The sequence below is a fragment of the Toxorhynchites rutilus genome, chromosome 2 (assembly GCF_029784135.1).
Source record: "Toxorhynchites rutilus septentrionalis strain SRP chromosome 2, ASM2978413v1, whole genome shotgun sequence".
NCBI lineage: Eukaryota > Metazoa > Arthropoda > Insecta > Diptera > Culicidae > Toxorhynchites > Toxorhynchites rutilus.
The window spans coordinates 68,419,347-68,440,476 of NC_073745.1; the positions used below are offsets into that span (position 1 = coordinate 68,419,347).

Consider the following 21,130-nt stretch of genomic DNA (forward strand, 5'->3'; position numbering starts at 1 on the left):
CCGTTATATTTCAAACTGACACACCCAGTATAATTAGTTTGTTTGTTAGTTGATGTTTGCGTTAACGCTATGAACTTTCTTTGATACGAAATAAGCCAATTGGTTTCTATTTGGACAACGTAGATCTTGTTTGTTTTGTTAGAAAATTAAATATTTTATTCAACATAGCTCGCTGTTAAAGCTTGTATTTTTGTTTGTTTTTTGGAAAAAAAAACGTTTTTTTAATCCTGAATCTTCCCTTTCTACACTCTCGCACTTCACTTTCCGACGGTCTTATCTCTCTGAACGTATGATTCTTTACTGCCTTTTAGTGTATCCACCCTCCTCCTCCTCCTTCACCTCCACCAGCCACCTTCACGACACGGATGAATTTCTTTGATCATAGATTTTGTGTTCATTAAATTATTATAATATTTTTATTATATTATATTGGTTTTTCTTCCTTTTTTTAAATTTATTATAATAATTAATGTGTGTTTCGATTTTTCTTGCCTTTTTTAAACTGTTGGGTTTGTAGTTGTAGCATTTTACAAAAAAAAAAAGAAAAAAGAAAGGGAAATGTAACGCTGTCTAGTTCTCTCTCTGTGTGTGTGTTTCTGTCTCACTCTCTGCATCGGTCTTGTTCATTCCAACGTGAAACGGTATTTTCTCTTTCTCTCTCTCTCTCGCTGCTCCCGGGCATGGATTGTTTTTTTTTCTCTTGCTGTTTGTCGCTCGCTTACACGTGTGTGCGCGAATGTGCGATTCATTCGTCGCCTGCCTTGCCTTCTTCCTCACTCGACTCTCGCGTGCTTATTGATTTGAGTTTTGTATATTTCTGCTGCTGCTGCTGCTGCTTCTTACTAATGATGGTCTTTTATTTCCACACCTCAATTTTATTACTTTCACCAGAAAGTATTTATCATTATTCCTTTGCTTTAATTTGTAATAATAGCTGTATACTAAGAGATGTAACTGCGTGTTTGTGTGTGTATCTGAGTGTCTGTGTAAATTGTGTTTGATTTTCTCCAACCTGGCCTTGTTGTTTTTTGTTGTTGTTGTTATACAGAAGAAGAAGGGGAGAAATACCCCCGACAATAATATAGTATCCTCTTGTTTTTGTTTGTTTGTTGAGTAGCGCATTTATAGTTTGGGGTTTGCAGAACTATTTTCTATTTATTATTTCTTTCTGTGTGTTTGTTTGTGTTGTGTGTGTGGATGTGATTCGCGGGGGATGTTATAATAAGCAACGGGCGAGGTATTAGTTTTTATCAGCAGCAGTGTTGTTCTTGATGGCAATCACAGTTTCTTCGCCGCATGATTTGAGCACGGTACACTAGTGGAGAAGAAGATAAGAAAAAGTATTCGCATTAGTACTGGTGTTTCGCAGGTTTTATCGGAGCAGTTTCACACTGAATTGAATTGGAAACTGAATTTCATTTTTTTATACTGCACATACGACGGTGGTAGCCAACTTTCATTGTCATATGATCTATTTTAAATTTTTTTCCAAAATATCATCGACCGTTTTGAAAAAAAGTTAAAGAAAAGCTCAAGAAGTAAGTTGATCGGGTAAGATATGTTGTTTGACAAAGCTGATGTTTTGTGTTAGCCCAAATCTACATATATATAACTATAGTATTTTAATGTTCCCCGGGGTTGTTGATCAACTTTATTTATATGGGTTTCAATGATTATAGTCTGAAGTTCGAAATGTGAAAGCATTAGAATTTCAGCTCGTGAAAATCCAGATCATGGTTAGTCATTGAAAATGCTACCATATGACATTTTTTTCTCCCAATTCTGTGTCGCACCTGTCTCTTCTCTTCGAATCGGTTCTCTTACTCCTTTATTTTTTTTTACAGAGCAAATCAACCATTCTCGGGTTGAAGCCGCCGAGTAAGCACATGGTGCGATGGAGAAATTGTCAATCCACTCGATCGGAAGCCTGATCGGGATCAAACAAGATTAGTTTAGCTTCATGTTCATGTAAGTTACGTTCGGGTTATACGATCCTTCAAATCAAGGCCAGCTCGAAAGTTATTCCGCTCAGCATTTGCATGCTTTTGGCTCTCACTAAGAATTCCGTTATCACTCATCACTTTTTTCATTCGAGCTTTAAGAAAATGCGAAATAATTTTGTAGTTTTTGTTAAGAAGCGAAGTTGGTCTACCACCAGGTGAACGAGTTGAAATTGTCAGTTTTTTTTTCAAGGAGAACCTAAATTTTTTTTCATTCGAAGTTTGATTTTACGCATTTCTCCCATCTCTCAGACAAACTGTAGATCATCGTCTTCCAATAAAGCTTTTGTTTTTGTTCTGACGAAAACCGTTCGACGACCCATTTTTTTCGACAACTTTATATTCGACGAAGTGTTGGTCTGCAAGTGCATGTCCCATTAGAGCAAAAGGGCGATTTTCTGACGGGGCCAGGTCTGAAGAATACGGCGTGTGCGCTAACGTTTTTAGTTAATTAAGGTTTCTTTTCCGCCTTTCACGGGTTCAGCGCTGTGCGCCGGTGCGTTCTAATACAATAACTATACCGTGTCTTCGGACTCATCCCGGCCTTTTGCCATCAATGCAATGTTTAAATTTATTTTTTGTTGTCGGTAGCTATCTACATTCACCATTTCACCGGGCTTTAGTAGCCCATGGTACACCTGGTCCCATTATATACGGAGCATCGACATTCAGCCGATTGGATTTTGCTTTGTAGTGGATGGGTCGGTTTCACCAGATAAATGTCATATTTTTTTGCGCTTTGGGTTCTCGAAAAAAAATGGATTCATTATCGCCAGTCACAATTCAATGCAAACCCGACTTCCTTTGGTGTCCTGGACTACCGACAATTTGTCTTCCGAGCGGTGATGAGCACAAACACATATTTCGGATGCCTTGGAGAGGTGAACCTGGAGAAAGTGTACAACCGAATCTGGATTCCACTAGTTTTGAAGAGATTCGCAGAGGGTAGATGGCAACCTGCTTCGAGGTAAAAAATGGGAACACGAGTCCCGGGTGCCTCCACGAAAAAACCAGTGTACCTCAAGGTTTCGTCTTAGCCTCTCTTCCTGATAGTGATGAACCGGGTACTACCAAAAGAAGCGGAGGACGATATCCTGTTGGTAGTGGTGGGGAACACGCATATGACACCACGCGTCAAGATCCAGCTACCAATGCTATCAGTAGATGGGCAGTCGAAAGAGGTTTCCGACTTTCTGCGCAGAGTTATCACAAGGTAGTCTGCAATCATAAACACCAAGGTTGCAAGTCGGGAGCCAAAATTTACGAAGATCGCATTCTCCGCCGTAAAACGTTGAGAATCCTGGGAGTGGTGATCGACTCGACCCTGAACTTCCCGCATCATTTCGACAAGGTGCAGAAGAATTGTGCCATTCGGTTAAACTTTTTTAAAGCCATTTACAAACTCCAACTAACGTTGAACTGAAGTAGGGGAACTTCCGTTTGACATCCTTGTGGATGCGGCGATACAACTAGAACTGCAAGCTTCCACGCCAAAACAAGCGGAGTTGAGGAGACGCACCAAACTGTCTTCACGAACAAAATCCTGCAGCAGGTGACACACTCCAACTTCCCACCGACAGCTAAAAAGCTTTTCTTTAGGACTAACGACTAGAGATTGCCGTCCGGCAAACCTTTGTCAAATTTTGTCTCTGAAAAATATCGCAAACACGAAGTGCGATACATGGTTGAAGTTGCTAGAAGTTGGTTTAGGGGTAAATGCCCACAATAACTCTATGATCTCCAGCTAGAAACTCACCGACATCTGACAGGTGTTCTCAGTCGAAACAGTCGGGAATTTTGAATCTGCCACGATTCCATCAAACAGGACCGATCGGTGTTACCGGGTTCAGGCACCCATTGATACAAGCCACTAGGGGACATTTGTTTCCGGATAGTATCCTCTTGTGGGTTGGCAGACAAAGTGGTACAACCGGCAATGAAGCTGCCGATTGCTTTGCCAGAATCAGTCACTTTGGACACCTTCTAATGCGTAAAGTGCCGCTGGACGATCTGAAATTTTAGATTACCAACACTTTCAGCACTTGTGTTTGCTCGAAACGTGAAGACTTTCGGAATTTTTACGGTATCAGCGGGAGCATCCGAGATGTCCTTAGCGACGACCATCACTCTACTCTGTTTCTGGAAGGATGCCGACCTGTACTTTGAGATATGAAAAAAATGTCACCCAAAACGAAGATCCTAGTTCCTTCCCCTTCTCGGTTAACTCTTTCACGGATAGCGGTAACTATATTGCCACCAATTTCGGATTGAAAGTATAGGCGTGTCTGAGTGACAAACCAGCCAAAAAGGTTGGAAGTCACTAAAGCTTGAAACATTCAAAATCCGGGGCCACTGTTCTATTTATAGTAACGGTCGTAAAAGGTGTATCTGAAAGCTTTTCACAGCAAATTATTTGTAAGACCTTTACCTTTCGACGGTAAAAATTTCACGTTGATCCTTCTTGTGTTGAAAAGTTTGTGCAGAATGGAAGCCGAGAGAAGAAATTTGATTTTGGACACCCACTTTAAAAATCCGGCTTGGTCAAGTACTAAAATCGTAAAATCGCGAAATCGCTGAAAGTGGCTAAATTGACGTTCAGAAACGTTTTCTTGAACTCGAGCTTGAGCTTGGGTAGACTGTACACTTCGTAGTTGCTCTCCGTGATTGACCGTGATTGACGTAGTTGCTCTCCGTGATTGGCGAAATTGCACAAAGAACACACTGAATAACGCTTGGGAGTTGCAAATCATTCTTGTTGTGCAAGTTTCGGAAATTCGAGCTTTAAATAGTCAATAACGTCGCCTGCCACATCCTTACAGTCACCAGGGGGAAGGGAAGAAATGTTAGTATGATATTCGTCGCCCGAAGGCCAGAAGGGTCGCCTCTATAGCGTGGTTCCATAGCGATTATCAGCGATTATAAATCCTTTTAAATTTGATTATTTAAGACTTTCATAATTAAGAGGTCGATTCACACCTCTCTCGAAATTTGGTTTACTTGACACTGTGTTTTTCACATTCCGTACCTTTCCTCTCCGGGAGAGCGGTTTCATGATTCCTGTTGGAATTACTAGAATATTCCTTCTTCACAATCACAGCACGAACACATGGAATATCTAACAAAATGAGAGTAATTTTCATCCAAAAACAACACTAGAAAGATCTCGAGAGATTGACGGGAGAATGTGTGTGATGTATTTAGTCTCTCAATTCTATCTCTATATTTAAATTTATTCATTTATTATTCACCATGTATCTGGAAACTAAAGCATGGAATCAATTTCCGAAATTCACAAAAAATCAATTACCGAATTTTTTTTAAAATCCGTAATTTGAAAAACAACTCTCAGAAGAGCAGTGATGCATCATGATGCAAAAATAAAAAATTAAAATAATGAGAACATATTCGCCCGAGTGTCCGGGTTTTCCAACAAATAGCTAATGCAGACTACCAATTGATTCGAACAAACTGATAACTTCACTAATAAAAGAAAGCACTATTTCATTTCTATTTCATCACGAATCACGAATTAATTATACCGCTACGGATGACGAAAGAGAATGAAACGCAGAGCGAAACGAAGCAAAATTACATCCAATTACATCCTGACGACTGTCCGATCACTTCTCTACGTGCAGAAACGTTTCCTTGAACGTACAAATGTTGTTCGGATAGATCAGAGGACGTGTCGTAGTGGAACTCACGATCGGAAGCTGAGGTTGAAGGTTTAGAGAACAATGAAGGCAAATCTGGAACCAGGGCCCGAAATCTTCGAAGGTGAAAAATAAAGACCGACTCTACTCTCAATAGCCTCGCTTCGACTAGAACTGCTTCGGCAGTGGCCGTCAACAAAAAGTAAATTGACTAGAAAATGAATTGACTAGCGTTGACTAGCGAGGATGACTGATGAACTAGTCCAGTCAGTGGTTATTCTAACTGACGCGACTAATAAATACAAATCTGCCTCTTCATTCAACTGACTTGAATTAAGAATGATGATGATGGTCCCACGTCATACCCCCTACAAAGGTTTGAGCTGGACGATTTATCTTTAAGATAATTATGAATTTACAGATATTCATGGAAACCAGTATCAGTGTTTGCCAAATGATCCATTCACTGAAAAAATCGCTTTCGTTCGTTCAAATATGATCATACAGAAATCATTTCCCCCAGCGGCATTCTTTTGTTGTTATGTGCTGCAAATCACGTCACAAAATAGAACGAGACAACTCTGCATCGGTTCGCACTTCATGATACACCAGCATGCACGCAAAACCATCATATACGCTTTTCGGTGCAGAAAGTTCATTTTCCTCTTTGCCTCTAGCATATGCATATCGACCTCTCCATGCATCATGAAACAGCAGGATCTTACGGACTACACAAAGCGAATGATTCATATTCAGCTAATGTAGTAGATACTGATTTTTAAGTCTCAGAGAGTGCAAACTATATGATTATTTAACTCGATAGAGGCTAAAGGAAGGGTAGTCAGATTATATTTTCCATTTTAACGTTGCTGTCCCTTGAAATATATATATATTCATATAGACCGCATAGTTTTACTAGCAACACCGCTCTCTTTTCCCATTCGTTGCTCTCCGCAAATGGTGACCGAATGATGACGTAGTTTTACTTGTATCATTTATTGCTTTGCACTTGTCTGTGCAGTGGGTTTCGCTATAGTAGAGCGGGACGATATATGCGGGTCAAACTTGTATGCAGGCTTCGAAAATGGTTTGCGATGTTTGATACAGCTCGAATATGCAAACAACAGTCTTCGTTCCTCTCTTGGTTTAATCATGCAATGTTACACAAGTGATTACTGTCATTCATACAAGTATTTGAATGATCCTCTCATATTTGGTTATATGTTCGTGAGAGGTCACTTGCATGACACATTGTGTATCATTCGATTTTGATCGAAATCCGAACACTGTCAGTATGCAAAACAAAACGGACTGATTTTTTTGCAGACATAAATTTGCTATCAATAAAACAACGGACAATAGGCGAAAACTGAAAAATTGAATGGTCAAGGCTTGTCAAGAAAATTTCCATACCGGGAAGATCCTTGACTGATTGGGAATTGAACCCGATATCTTAAAGTTTCTACTAGAGACTCACTCTGAGATCTGCCACAGTACAGAAAAAACCTCGACATAACCATCTGCTAATGCGATAGTTTACGAGTATTCTGTAGGGGTTATCCCGAGCTCGATTCTGGTTTCCACTGTAGATCCTAGAAAATTTCATTATACATCGGTTTTCGCCAGTATTCAGAATCTAGATTGTATATGCCTACAGAAACGCGTGCGTGGCTCAGACGATTGTAGACTACTCTTGTATGTATTTTTTTAAACTTAATTTAAACAACAATAATGTAGAAGAAATCCATCATCATCAGTAAGAATATAGTAGCTAATGCATCTGAAAAATACTAAACATATAAACACTTTTGCTAATTTATCACACAGATTCAATATGTATGATACACAATTTTTTGAACTCGGCTATTGTTGCTGCTCGTTTAATATTTCTGGGCATCGAATTGAAGAAATTCATAATAGCGAGTTTTGCGACCTACTAAATAGAAAGTTGGGTGTTCTTGCATCATTCGCGTTTGTTGTATTATACCTTTGTAAATCACTTCCTCGTTCAATTAGATCACACAAGTATCGAGGCAGCATTCCATTCAAAATTTTAAAGATGAACACCATTGTCAAGTAATAAATCCTTTGCCTAACAGATAACCACTGTAGCGCGTCCAACATTATGCTCGAGGAAGTGTATCTGACATTTTAATACTAATCGCATGATCTTATTCTGTAAGCGCTGTAATCTCAATAATTGTGTGCTATTTGCAAGGAACAAGATGGATGAGCAGAAGTCTATGTGTGGTGATACTAGTGATTTGTACAATCTAATCTTATTAGATATAGTTAACTCATTCTTCAAACGGCATATGACGCCATACTTTTTAGCAATTTTTTTGATGACATTATCAATGTGAGACTTAAGGGCTAGTTTGTCATCAATCAGTACTCCTAGATATTTGAATTCTGTTCGCGTTCGCGTTCGAGTGTGCTCCCTTGGCCGAGTGGTTAGCGTCATAACTAACATGCCGGGTGTTCGGGTTCGATTCCCGTTCTGGTCGGGGGAATTTTTCGTCAAAGAAATTTCCTCCGACCAGTGCAAGTCACGCGTATTCTAGAGCTTGCCACTCAAAATGCATTCAATGCGTGTTATTTGGCATAGAAATCTCAACTAAGTACTAATAAAAATGACGCAAGTAATACTACGTTGAGACGGCGAAGTTCCTCTAGGAACGTTAGTGCCATTGAAGAAGAAGAACGCGTTCGAGTGCCTCAACTTTTACACACGCCAGATCAATTCTCGAATACTGTAGTATTGTATGGTCTCCCTACATAACTTCACACGAAGACAGAATTGAATCTGTACGAAAACAATTTTTATTATTTGCACTTCGTAAACTAGGTTAGTCTTCATACCATCTCCCTCCATATGAAGCACGTTGCATGCTAATCAATATGAAAAGCTTTAAAGAACGTTGAAACTCCGCCATGATTCTATTTATTATTGACATCATATCACAACGAGTGGACTCAGAAGAAATATTGGAAAACCTAAATTTTTACCCACCGATTAGGCACCTGAGAAACCCTAACATTTTCTACATAGATTACCGAAGAACGAATTATGCCAAATATAGTGAAGAATATAAATGATGAGCCTCTGTAACGAACACAGTGAAATAATTGATGTAACCATGTCAAAGTCAATGCTCAAAGACTATCTGACTAGAATAAGATATAGTTAAATTTCGCTGTAATATTTGGGCAGCATATTCAGTCTACGCTGGTTTGACGAAATAAATAAATAAATGAACAAAAAATTGATTATGTAACATGTTAAAACCATCTTTTGAATTAAACGGATAAATTATCCAGCCAGCTCTCTTTAGTTTTTTTAGTTTTAGGTAAGTAGTTTTAAGTAGTATTAAGAATGTATTGGTCTACAATTTTGACGACACAAAATAAATTTAAATTAAATTAAAATTGACCTTCCGACAACTTTATCGAACATCACAATTTAATCAGACAGACAGATTTCCTAGTCATGATTTATTTGAAAACAAAAACGGTCGCGATTGTGGAAAGGCCCTTATAAAATAATAATTGCAAACAAAGTTGATCATATGATAAAGAAAGTAGGTATGTTTGGTAGTCGACACCGTATATACAATCTATTTCGTTAGTTCGTCGTGGAATTACTCCTTGTTCAGAGCAGGGTTAAAATGATACTTACAACTAATTCCTTGCCACTATCGAATTCGGAGCGCAGTTGGATTCCCAGGTCACCCTCTGGAATCTTAAGATCTTCACGTAAATCGCCGTTGTCATTAAGAAGAACCAAGTAGTTCTCATCGATGTCAGTAAGTTGGTAATCTTCGCGCTTAACGTGTGGTACGTCCATGTTGTGGGTAGATGGGCAAATATCTTCGTATCTGGTGGAGGGAAAATAGTTCCAGGATTAAAATATTTTTTTTATAACAGTGGAAGTGAATAAAAACATAAACTTTCTCTGTAGAAGCTATGTACAAACATGTGACCATTCGATCTTCGGATCACACATTTCCAAAAATGCTTCCTTATTCGCTTTGCGCACGTTCTTCTACGATCCGATGCTTCAATTGCAAGGGATCGATTGAGAATTGATGTGCGCCTGATGACAATTATGACTCTGGTATTTGTTGTGACAAGGAAGCTCTGTAGGAGTAATATACAAACATGGAACCACTGCGGTCACACATTTCCAAAAATATTCCCATATTCGATCTGTGCCACTTTATGTGAAATGACATGAGGGATGGGGATCACCTCGAACCAACAAATATCACAAGGGCACTTTTTCACGTTCCAACCATTTTTTACAAACACCATAATACACTTACTTCTTGCCGGAAAAGATGTCGATGCCGACCAGATGTACCTTGGCGTGTCCGTGTTTGCCGGTCTTGGAGGTAGACATTTCGACGATCTTGCATGGACGCCCCTTCAGCATAACGTGACCATTTTTACGGAGCGCCGAGCACTGCATCGGGAAGGTCGCTGACGCACCGGAATCTCCGGCCTCGAAGTGGGTGTCCTCCATTTCTGCCATTGCTGCGCTTGGTTGGTTTGATTAACTTCTGCGGGTTATTTGTGGTAAGCTAAAGTAAGCAGCAGCGAGCGGTCGATGAGCTAGCCGGCGACACTTTTCGGTTGACGGCCCTTTGTGATTGACGACGAAACACGATTTATACAAACAGGATCTGTTGTATAAACACGGATCTCTTTTCGGCGGTGTGACGATCTTGAAGATCTTTCCTACGCTGTTTAGGAATGCAAGAAAGAGATATTCATTAGTTGAATGTCAATGTTCTAAGAAATAATGTAAAACGATATCGCTGGTGTGATCGGTCGATTCAGAGCGCGTACTTTGGCGATAGACGGGTGTACCCAAATGTGACAACGAAACTATACTGATCCACATGACGATTCGCAATGCTGCGTCCCGCAGAAATAAATGAATATCAGTCGGATGCCACCGGTGAGTTTATAGAGCGCGACAAGGAAATCAATTTGCAAAAATGAAGCCGTAACAAGAGAAGACAATTCAGCAGCATCTAAGAACGGCGGCAGATTATGATATTGGCTATTCATAATCGTTAGAAGTTTGTGCTCGGATGGTGGGTGTGTTCACCTAGAACTTGAGATCGATAGGTACAAAAAACGCTAGTGAAATCACTCATTCAGAAAGAGCTCAATGATGCAGTAAATAAAATGATCTTTTGCGCACATGCGATCTATCTGTCTCCCATATTTTTACTCGACGGTTCTCGTTAGCCTTGACTTGAAAACGGTACAAGAAGTAAGCATTTTGGCATTTCCAAAAACCTTCATCTGCGTGTTGATTGTTCATGTTCAAGAATGGCTGGATAATGACCAATGTGATTACTCCAGAAAATCAAACTTGTTTTGATAAATGTAAACGGTGTGTGGTATTCTCAGGAATATGTCGGAATTACTTGTAGCCAGGACCCGAAATCTTCGAAGGTGAAAAATGAAGACCGACTCTATTCTCCGTAGCTTCGCTTAGACTAGAACTGTTTCGGCAGTCACCCACAACAAAAAGTGACTTGACTAGAAAAAGAATTGACTAGCGTTGACTAGCGAGGATGACTGGTGAACTAGTCCAGTCAGTGGTTATTTTAACTGACTCGACTAATGAATACAAATCTGCCTCTTCATTCAACTGACTTCAATCCACACTTCCATTTCTCTCTGACACTAATTTTATACCCGCGTATGCAATCTATCTTATTTTACGTGATTTCTGTTGCAAAAAATAAGTTACCTCATCAATGGATGGTTTATTATCTACCCATCGTGAATTCAAACCAACGAACTTAGACATTTATCAAGTATGCTATAAAGGTCCTCTCGTTGGTATTAGTAAATAGCGAACAAAATAGCACACACACACTGCACGCTATTTTATACTTGTGAGTAATTTCCGTGTACGATACAAAAGAATCTAACTCACCTGTAGCGTATGTCAAACCACGTTGAACTCGAACATCGATGCATGCACACGTACATGGGAGACAGAAAGAGAGGAACGAATTCTTTTTGGGGGAAGTCATTTCAAAATGCAATGAGGACAATTGGACTGGGAAGAATGAAATGATATAGTCGAGCCGGTAGAGGGAGATAGCGACTAAACACCCGACTGACTGTTCAGTCGTTTTGGCGGAGAAACTGCGTGAAGAAGCCAAAAGCCATTACTAACTGACTACGGATATAGCCAGTCAGGTAGTCAGCTGACTATCCTCAGTTAACTATGGCTATGCAGAGCCCTGCTTGTAACGGTGTATATTACGAATTTCATGCCAATGTTTTTTTTCTTAATTTTCACAAATTTTTCTAGCTCAAAAATTATAAGACCAGCAAACAAATTTTGTTCAGTTTCAACCCCAGTTTTAACCTAACTGCTGTCAAAACGTTTCTTTATTCACTCAGTTTCAACCTAGTTTCGCACTAGGTTCAACCCGAAAGCTGTTGGGTTCGCACTGAGATGTTTCACGGGTTTGCACTCGGGTTCACCAATACAACTATTCTGAACTTCCGAGTTCCGAGTTTTGAGAAAATCTAAAATAGAGACTATTAAAATGGAAAACCCGCTGCTTTTGCTTTTGTATTATTGGAATCGTAATCCAATTCGAATTCTGAGTATTTTCGCGTAGACATTAAGCTTCATGCGCTTTCTTAAGGAGGCGAAAATAATTATGAAATTTCAGGTGGAATAAACATGCTTTTAAAGTGAAAATTATGAATGAAAATTCACTTTTTTAATCTATATCTATATATATATATAAAATTCTCGTGTCACGATGTTCGTGGTCGAACTCCTCCGAAACGGCTCAACTGATTTTGATGAAATTATCCACAAAAAACTTGGTAGGCATGAGTATAGGACGTGATCCATATACGATACCGCTAGGATACCGATTACCCTATCTTTGATACCATATATTAGGGTGGTCCTACGCAGAATTTTTTTTTCTGAATTTTTTTATTTCTTAACATTGGCTCAAACCATATAAATAACCCCAAATTTTGACCTTCATACCCTATTTTTAACCGCGATTTGAGCATGTTTGTATATACAATATTCATAAATTTAACCGTCCTTCGTTTTTCACACAGAACGAATTTATTTACATTGTTGAATGACAGATGGCGCTACATCCGCTTGAACGAACTTTCATCCACACATACGCAAGCAACCTCGCCTGAAGCCAGGCGCATCGCCGGAGAGCTGAAAGCCTTTTAGAATGAGCACAACGAATTATTGAAATTCTTCAAATCACATTTGCTCGGATTACAAAATGAAAATCACGATATTATTATCAATTCTGACAAAACACCAGTTACAGAACATGTTTATAGATTCAATTCGCAATTCTAAAATTCGGAATCGTTTTAGACGATTGCACAATGACGCGAGAAATTGTGATTCGAAGAAAAAACAATATACTGGAATTCATCGTTGACACACAGTTGTCCTAAGGTCCGCATTCCCAACGTAGTAATTCTTGCGTCATTTTTATTAGTACTTAGTTGCGATTTTTATGCTTGAATACAGTCATGCTCTAGAATAAGTGTGCCTATAGTGCAAGTCAGAAGGGATTTTTCGGCGAAAAATCTCCCAGCCGTACTGACGGAACAACGTATATTGCATAAACATTAAACAACGAGACCCCGCCACAGGTACTTCATTCATTATTAACATCATTTCTCATTTTGAATTAAATTTATGAACGACAATTAGAGGAGGCGAAACAAACAAGAAGGTGCGCTCCATGCATTTTTCTTATGAATCGACATGGTCAGGACAGCGTCATTCCAAAAAAAAAGTCGTTAGCTGTGCCAACAATTCATGATCGACATGTACGCGAAGGTAGAAAGCGAATAACTGCGATTCATACGACACAATCCACAAAAGCGGTGTGAGGAAGAATGCATTCACTTGCGAGACGCTATCATGAACAAAGCCGACACAGCCTTTGCTATTGCCAGGTCAAAACGCATTACATTACAGCTAGCGTGTACAAAGTATAAGGACGTTTTTAAAGAGTTTCATCCCAACATTACACGTCTTCAGTACCACACGTTACTGGATGTATTCGGTTGAATGGCGGAAGCGATTCAATATGTTCTTTTTTAGTTTGGTTAATCAACAAAATACGCCCGAAGAAATAGTTTTCCTCGGAAATTCCAAATATGCCTACTGATCTACTGTTCACCCGTATTCTCAAATCCGTTCGAGTCAGAATTACCCGTACGGATCGCAATCTTGCATTCTATAATCCGCTCAACTCAAGTCCAATCGAGTTGTTCAAATGTGGCAATCTCGACATAGAAAACATCGAGCTTCGGGTTTCATTTTTGTTAAGTGGAAAATTTAATGGATTTTCGGGTGGAATCAGCACGCTTAAAGAACAAAAATTATCTCTATCATTAACTCATAGATCTACTATGTATAGATCGTTAAAACATCCAAACACGCTTGATAATTAATGTATTATTTTTTTATTAAACAAAAACATTCACTAGAAATAATGTATATGGCAGAACAACGTTTGCCGGGTCAGCTAGTGATTATATATAATAATGGAAAGTATTTGTGGAACAAACAGGAAATGTATCGACAAATGGTTAAGTAATTGTCAGGACTACATGTGTTAGGTAATCAAACAGCATGAAGTAGAAATTTTCATTAAAACTTTTATAATTTTACACTGTAGTTGGTCCTTCTGGTCTGATAGAGGATAAATTACCTCCCAAGCACCTATATCGCCACCAGACATCGACACTGTACATTTGTCGTCGCAAATATAAACAAATCAGACTATATAACATACACCAACAAACCGCCTCATTCGTGAACCCGAATACCTTTTTTTACAGAGTCAGTTTGGAACTAAACCAGTTTCAAGAACGAAGTCGCCAACAGGGTTAAGTGCGCTACACATATAGCGTCACCGTCATCGTCCCGTCAACTATTCTCTTGAACTTATTTTGCCGACATCAAAGTTTCCGGTGATGGTGTATGTGAATGCTACCATACGATTTCCATGGGAGAATATTTGACATTTCATTCCTTCACGGTGACGGGACGTTGTATGTGTAGCGCACTTTACCATAATAAAATCTGTGTTTTTGGCCTCAAAAAATCTTTTTATCTGCGTTTTTTCTCAGAAAATCTGTATAGAAATCTGTATTAATCCTTTGCGGTCGTTTGTCTGCTCTCAGCCACCACAGCAAAGAAGTGTACTAATATTATAATTTATGCGACAATGTATCAGTTCACACTTTTTCAAAACTAATTTTGCTTGAGGAAAGGATTAATGGATGTATTGTGGCACTGTGTAAATGTTCTGTATGTTCAAACTGAAAGATAAAAGGCGAAAGACGTCAAACTAATTATTTTTGTAACACATGTGGAAGATATCACACGAAGAAAAATTTTAGCGATTTTATATTAAACATAAACATGAAACATTGTTTAGTAAATTCCTATCAACAGTTTACAAAAAATAAAGAAATCTTGTTCATCTTTCATAATCTCACAAAGTTATACATTACTGCCTGTGCAAGTAAAAATAATTCAATAACAAGTGTCGACATTTAACACGACCGCAAAGGGTTGAATTTATAAATTCAATTTTGAAGCATAATCTTAGCTTTAGCATCATTTATTGGCAAAGTTATTATGAATTTGACAATGTTGATGCTATCTACGTAAAAAATCTGGTTATAATTCGGTACATAGGAAAAGTATATTATTAAAAGTAAAAATAATTGAATAAAAATAAACGAACTAGATTTTCATAAATTAATGCTAGCGTTCTAAATTATAAGAGCCCAGATGACATTTAGGTAGCGAATGAAATTCAGTATTATTGAGATGTTCTAAACTTAACCCTTTCGCTACGAAAGGGAACATGCATATTTTTTTCAAAAGTAGTTAACAGTTGCGTGCCCATTACCTGTTTGAAAAATTTCAAGGCATGATAAACACGGGGACCATGAGTTTTTTCAATTTTTCTATATTCATCTGTATACTGTTAGTGTATACTTCTACAATCAATGCTAGTCTTTTGTTGGAATCAGTTATGACTTGCTCTTAAATCATCTAACTATTCCTCGTTTCAAGTGGTCTACTTGGGGAACATGATTGCATGCAATGAATGAATATACTTGAATCAAATAAGAAATTCTGATTTTTTTAGGGTAATTTGTCACACAGTTTAACGTTCACAAAAGAAGATATTTTTCTCCTTAACTTACATCAATAATGTAAATAAATAAATAAATGAGATCCCTAAATATGTAACTTAAATCTAAATATGAGACATTATTACATAACGTCATCGCATAGTAAACCAAATAGTTACATCCTCATGGCAAACTGACGATGCTGTAATTTGTACGTACCGTCGTGCGGGGCTACTTTGGACAATTTAGGTTTTCACAAATTTCTTATAAAATTACATTTTTTCAAAATGTATTATCTGTGATAATTCATTCATACAATACCTTTCTACCATTTCACGTTGACATTTTTTTTGAACGCAACTACTCGTTTTCAGAAAATTAAAAAACCTCGAAACGTCGAGCGGTAGTGATTTGAAACTCCAGAAAAATTGTTTCCGTCTACATTGTTCTTACAATTTTAAAAACTGGTAAGTGTGTAAACCTATCAGAGAACTATTCGTTTGTCATATATCAGCAGCAGCAACGTTATTTTATCGTTGAAATTAGTTATTTTTGAAAAAAAAAATTGAGAGCGATAAATTTTCCACCGTTAGCCATATTGTAAGGTTATGTTTATTTACTTTTTTGTAGGTACAGGAATGGTGAGGAACTATCGGAAGGATAATAATGCTCGGAAATATACTGTAGTCTCCACTGCAGATTCAATGCAGTGCCTTGAAAAAGTCAAATCCGGAGAAATGTCTCACGCAGAAACCGCTAGGCAACTCCATTGCAGCCGACAAACAATATACAACAAGCTATGCGAATCGCACCAGAAACAGCCCGGACATCAGAAAGTTTTTACTGAGGCGAAAGAATTATCGTTTTCAGACCATCTCAGCTGCTTGTCCGAGTGGGGCTTCCCCGTTGAACCGATGATCTGCGGGACATAGTTCGAATTTATTTGAATTGATGTAATTGATGATTTTAAAATTTCCAATGACTATGTCAAAAGTAGCCTCCAACGTGTGCAACGGAGCTATTTTTGATCGCTCTATGAACAAAAGTTTCATTTCTCAATTAATTCAGATAATATTTTGCACAAATGTCATCTATACATCCAGGTTAAATATATGTCAAGATTGTTAAAATCCACCCACTATAATCGGAGTTAAAAAATTTTTAAATGATGAAAATGAAAAAAGTGTCAAAAGAAGCCCCGCATGACGGTAGTCGAACGTTGAAGCAATTTTTATCTAAGAGAACAGGATGCGTCCTAGTAAAGTATCAGCTATCAGCTCTGTCTATGTCCCTACGGACCAACAAAGAGTTGAAATCAGAAAGCAGTAAATATCCGTTATTTTTTGGCAATCCTGGAGTTCTGGACGCTTTATTGTTTATGAAAGAGTTGCGTGTCTAAAATAACTTCCAGTCCCTTGACACCGCTGACGTTCCAGGTACCCTTGTGGTATGCAGCGAGAGATAATTGGCAACACCCGAAAATGTTGCCGTTCATCCGGGGTCTGTCTCGTCTGAGGATAGTTATGCGGTGGTCCAGATTATCGAAGACATGTAAAGAGCGTCTAGGGGTTCCATAATAACGAGCTCAAACATTTCTTGATGAGCCTTCAATTAGAATCCCCAAAACCAACGATGTTTCCATGGCATACTACGACCAGGACAGCAACATCGCACGTTGGATGTGGTTTGCCTTTTTCCTTCCAAAACCCGGTTCACATTTTCGATCTCAACACAGCATTACAAAAAAAAAACTGCAAAAATTGTTTTATTATGTAAATTAATCCTTGTCGTGTTATGCTGATGTCCTTGCTCACAGACAAATGTATTGAAGCAAAAGAAACACTACACTAATCGAAATAAACCTAATATCAGCTGAGAAAGGCGAAATATTAAATTCAACCGGCACTTTTGCCTGCTGATAAGTAGCTACTGATATCAACATGGCCCACCGCGCTGAGAAAAAAAAATATCAGAACTTATCGCAAAGTCACCTTCGAGGATGTGGTAAGAGAATATTGCAAACGAAAAATACACATAAATCGATTGCCGGCGCTTCACTATCCCCACAACGTGAAGATGAGTGCAAAACGAAAACCGGAAACCATGCGGAATGTGTTCAATACTGGTGATTTTCTGGCCATTCTTTTGTGGTCGCTGCTGTCGATTCCCATTGCTAACGGTACGTCGACGACGGCGATGAGAGTCGTCGCAGAGAAATCTAACCTCCAAAAATAGAGAGAGGACCGTATTCTGCGTTGCGTTGTAACTTACATTCAGTCAGCGAAGAAAATAAAAGTGGAAAGGCGAAAACAGCGGCATTATAGGCTCACACGTATATGGAATTGATGAAAATAAAAGCTTGACAATGCGCTGCCTGCCGCACTTTAACACTGTCGCTATTTTGAATCAATTGCGTCTCTCGTTATGCACGGACAGTGATTTTTGTCAAGATATATCCAACATCAAACCTATCTCACTAGGATGTCACTGCCTTCCAACATTAGCAGTGGTTGTGCGCTAGTGCAACCTCCAATGGGGGTATTGACCTAGAATATTTCGCTTTATGATAGAGTTATGCTGATCAGGCAGACCGCCTCCAGAATGATGGTTGAGGGCTAATCGAAGCTAGCACTGTATAATATGAACCTGACCACAACTTTATGCATGGTAAATACACTAGGAATTCATTGTGAAATTATTTAATGAACACAAAAATCATACATGGAACTAACCTGTTGCTAGAAGGTAGTCACGGAGAAGACAAACGAACTGCTGAGGAGCACGTGCCACACTAGACTAACATTTATTTACTCCTGCTGAAGCAACTATTCAAGAATTGGGCTGCTACAGGTAACAAACCAATTACCAATAGAAGAAAAGCACACAAATTCACACTCGTAAATATTAATGTGATTGACTCAACGCCAATGTTTCGTGACACTGGAATCACACATATCGAGCGTAACTTTCGCTAGGACAAATTACCGAACATACAAACTATGCTCCCTCAGAATTTGCGAATTATTCTAAAAATAGCTCTCTCTCTCTCCCGACTGGAAAACAAACCCACGTCGAAAGGTCGCTGCTGTTCCAGGAATTGTCATTTGCTGGCAACACTGTTCCCCCGCAACATAAGCAGAAAGCTGGCGTTTTCTTCTTTTCATTGCCTTATTTTTCTGTTCTCTCGTTCAAATTCACGGACCTCAGTAATTCAAGCGTAGCTGGATTTTTCCAACTACGTGCGTATGTGCGTGTGGGTTGAGTTATCCCATCCGAAAACAATCTGCAGGAACCGGATCATTCCAATATAAACCCAAAAGTTTAGCCCCACACGCGAAAAATATTCATCCTTCAAACGAACCCACAGAGGAAGAAGCCACGTCGACGACGTCCGTCCGCTAGTCGAGGATTTTTCAATTATCGCTGGACACGAACAAAACGTGTTTTTCGCGTTTCAGTGCTTCGAGAATATCTTCTTCTCTTCTTCATATTTTCGTCGGCTGCGAGAATTCTCAGTCTTCACGAGTTGTGAATATCAGAGTCCACAAAGCCTTTCAGCTTTCCCGGTGAACTAAAACTGTGTATCCTGCTCTGCTAACATCTTCAGGATTCAAACATGAATTCAGACATATCGGTTGAATCACCTCCTGTTCTAGAGCCAGAAATTATCTCACACACAGCAACAGCAGCAGCAGTAACCGTAGACCGATGGCACTTTTTACAGACCCCTCTTCCTGAGCTACCTCCTCCACACTCGTGTCGACTGACGACTCTTCGTTCGATGCGGCCGAAACCGAAAAACCCTCCCCGCAAAATGGAAACGATTTTTCCTGAAAAATACACCCACGGGGGAGCGATGCTTCCAGCACTCCAGCGTTATTCCTCACCAGCGGCTTCAAAATCACACCAGCAATTACCGTATCACACCGACTTTAGCAGCACTTTTTCACTTTGCCAGCGGCAGAAAACCAAACTCACATGTGGAGATCAAAATGGTCACGGACAAAAGAAGATCGCAACTATGGCGTTAGGTTGCGGAAATACACTCAGGCGAGGTGCAAACGAGAAAGAACAACTCGCGATGGAGAGACAGTGACAATGAGTCTGTGTTGACAGCCGCATACACGCCGGCTGTCAAAGATTGCGTTTGGGCAGAGCGATGCGTCAGGGTGGTTTCCGGTGCGATAGAGCTGGGAGATGATTATGGTGTCTGGCAAGACGGGTCTATGGTACTAGGTGAGGCCGTTTCGTCACTAAGTTGGTTAGGGGAGCGGTATATGAAAACAGTACGGAAGAAAGCAGAAAGGGACTTATTTGCTTGAAGCGTGAAAGAGACAGACTGATCACGAGCGAGCTTTTGCACAAGCGTATTGTGTTTTGTTTACAAACAAAACACATTAGACTTCCAAGATGGCTGAAGAGTGGTTTTAGCAAGTTGGCCCACCTTAGGATATACTTCTACGCGCCTTGGTGTCTGGTACAGTGAGTACAGTGATTTGCATTTAATTCTAATTCTAATTAGAATTTTTAGCTGGTGAAATAGTGTTCAGAAAAAAAAAAAAATTGGTGTAGAATTTTACGGATGAACTACAATGATTCTGCTCTTAATTTGTTTTGTAATAATAAACATTGATAGTTCCTGGTGAAGATGCTGATTTTAGTAATTTGGAGCTTCTGGAGTCAGGACATGATAATAACGGCTATGAAAAAAACCGATGAAACGATGAATCTTTCAGAATTTAGCTTAGAATGCAAGGGGTGTAAGTGACTTGATCGATTTATCTTCATCAACTTTTTCTTTAGTTAATAGCTCAACTGCAAAATCGTTCCAATATGAGTTTGCTATACCATCCGATAGATGAGGTTCTGACCTTTCTTCAAGACTGTCAAATACAGCTGGGAATGAATTTGCAGCTAAGTTATGACCAAAAGAGAGAGTCGATGTAGAGAAATCGATCAAATCACTTACACCCCTTTCATTCTAAGCCCCTCATCTATCTTTAACTCTCAGACCATTACTTCATTTTTTTTCGGGTAGTCACAGTTCGCTTGAGGCTCTCCAGTCGATGGAAACTAGTAGGTACCAATCTTATTTCCTCACAAAAGTGAGGCAGCAGATGAGTGCACTAATCGAAAAATCTTATAAGATAACGTTTGTATGGGTCCCGGTGGACACTCTCGCAAAGATGGGTGCCCAGGAAGGCGAATTGTTTGATAGACAGATTTCATACGATGAATTTTTCCAAATACTGCGTCGGAGTCCCTCTTGAGTTGGCAAAC

General features: G+C 39.2%; 1 protein-coding gene across 3 annotated transcripts; it reads right to left on the reverse strand.

Moving 5' to 3' along the window:
* Nucleotides 1-397: 397 nt before the first annotated feature.
* Nucleotides 398-19,965, reverse strand: LOC129771825 (eukaryotic translation initiation factor 5A). Of its 3 annotated transcripts, none has more exons than XM_055775888.1 (4): nt 19,829-19,965; nt 9,979-10,398; nt 9,333-9,531; nt 398-1,315 (listed from the first exon to the last, which is right to left on the reverse strand). In XM_055775888.1, exons 2-4 carry the CDS (start codon nt 10,185-10,187, stop codon nt 1,241-1,243), a joined length of 483 nt encoding a protein of 160 aa, XP_055631863.1. In that variant the 5' UTR covers nt 10,188-10,398; nt 19,829-19,965; the 3' UTR covers nt 398-1,240. The 3 variants fall into 3 exon arrangements, with proteins under 3 accessions (XP_055631863.1, XP_055631866.1, XP_055631864.1); XM_055775891.1 differs by having other exon boundaries at nt 19,768-19,889; XM_055775889.1 differs by having other exon boundaries at nt 19,738-19,879.
* Between the last annotated feature and the right edge of the window lie 1,165 nt (nt 19,966-21,130).

Excerpts from the sequence above, each read along its gene's own strand:
- LOC129771825 (XM_055775888.1), bottom strand. The coding sequence starts at position 10,187 with ATGGCAGAAATGGAGGACACCCACTTCGAGGCCGGAGATTCCGGTGCG. Across the intron at positions 9,532-9,978 it reads GACATCTTTTCCGGCAAGAA|ATACGAAGATATTTGCCCAT; the intron begins GTAAGTGTATTA and ends TCCCTCCACCAG. Across the intron at positions 1,316-9,332 it reads ATAGTGGCAAGGAATTAGTT|TGTACCGTGCTCAAATCATG; the intron begins GTAAGTATCATT and ends CTTCTCCACTAG.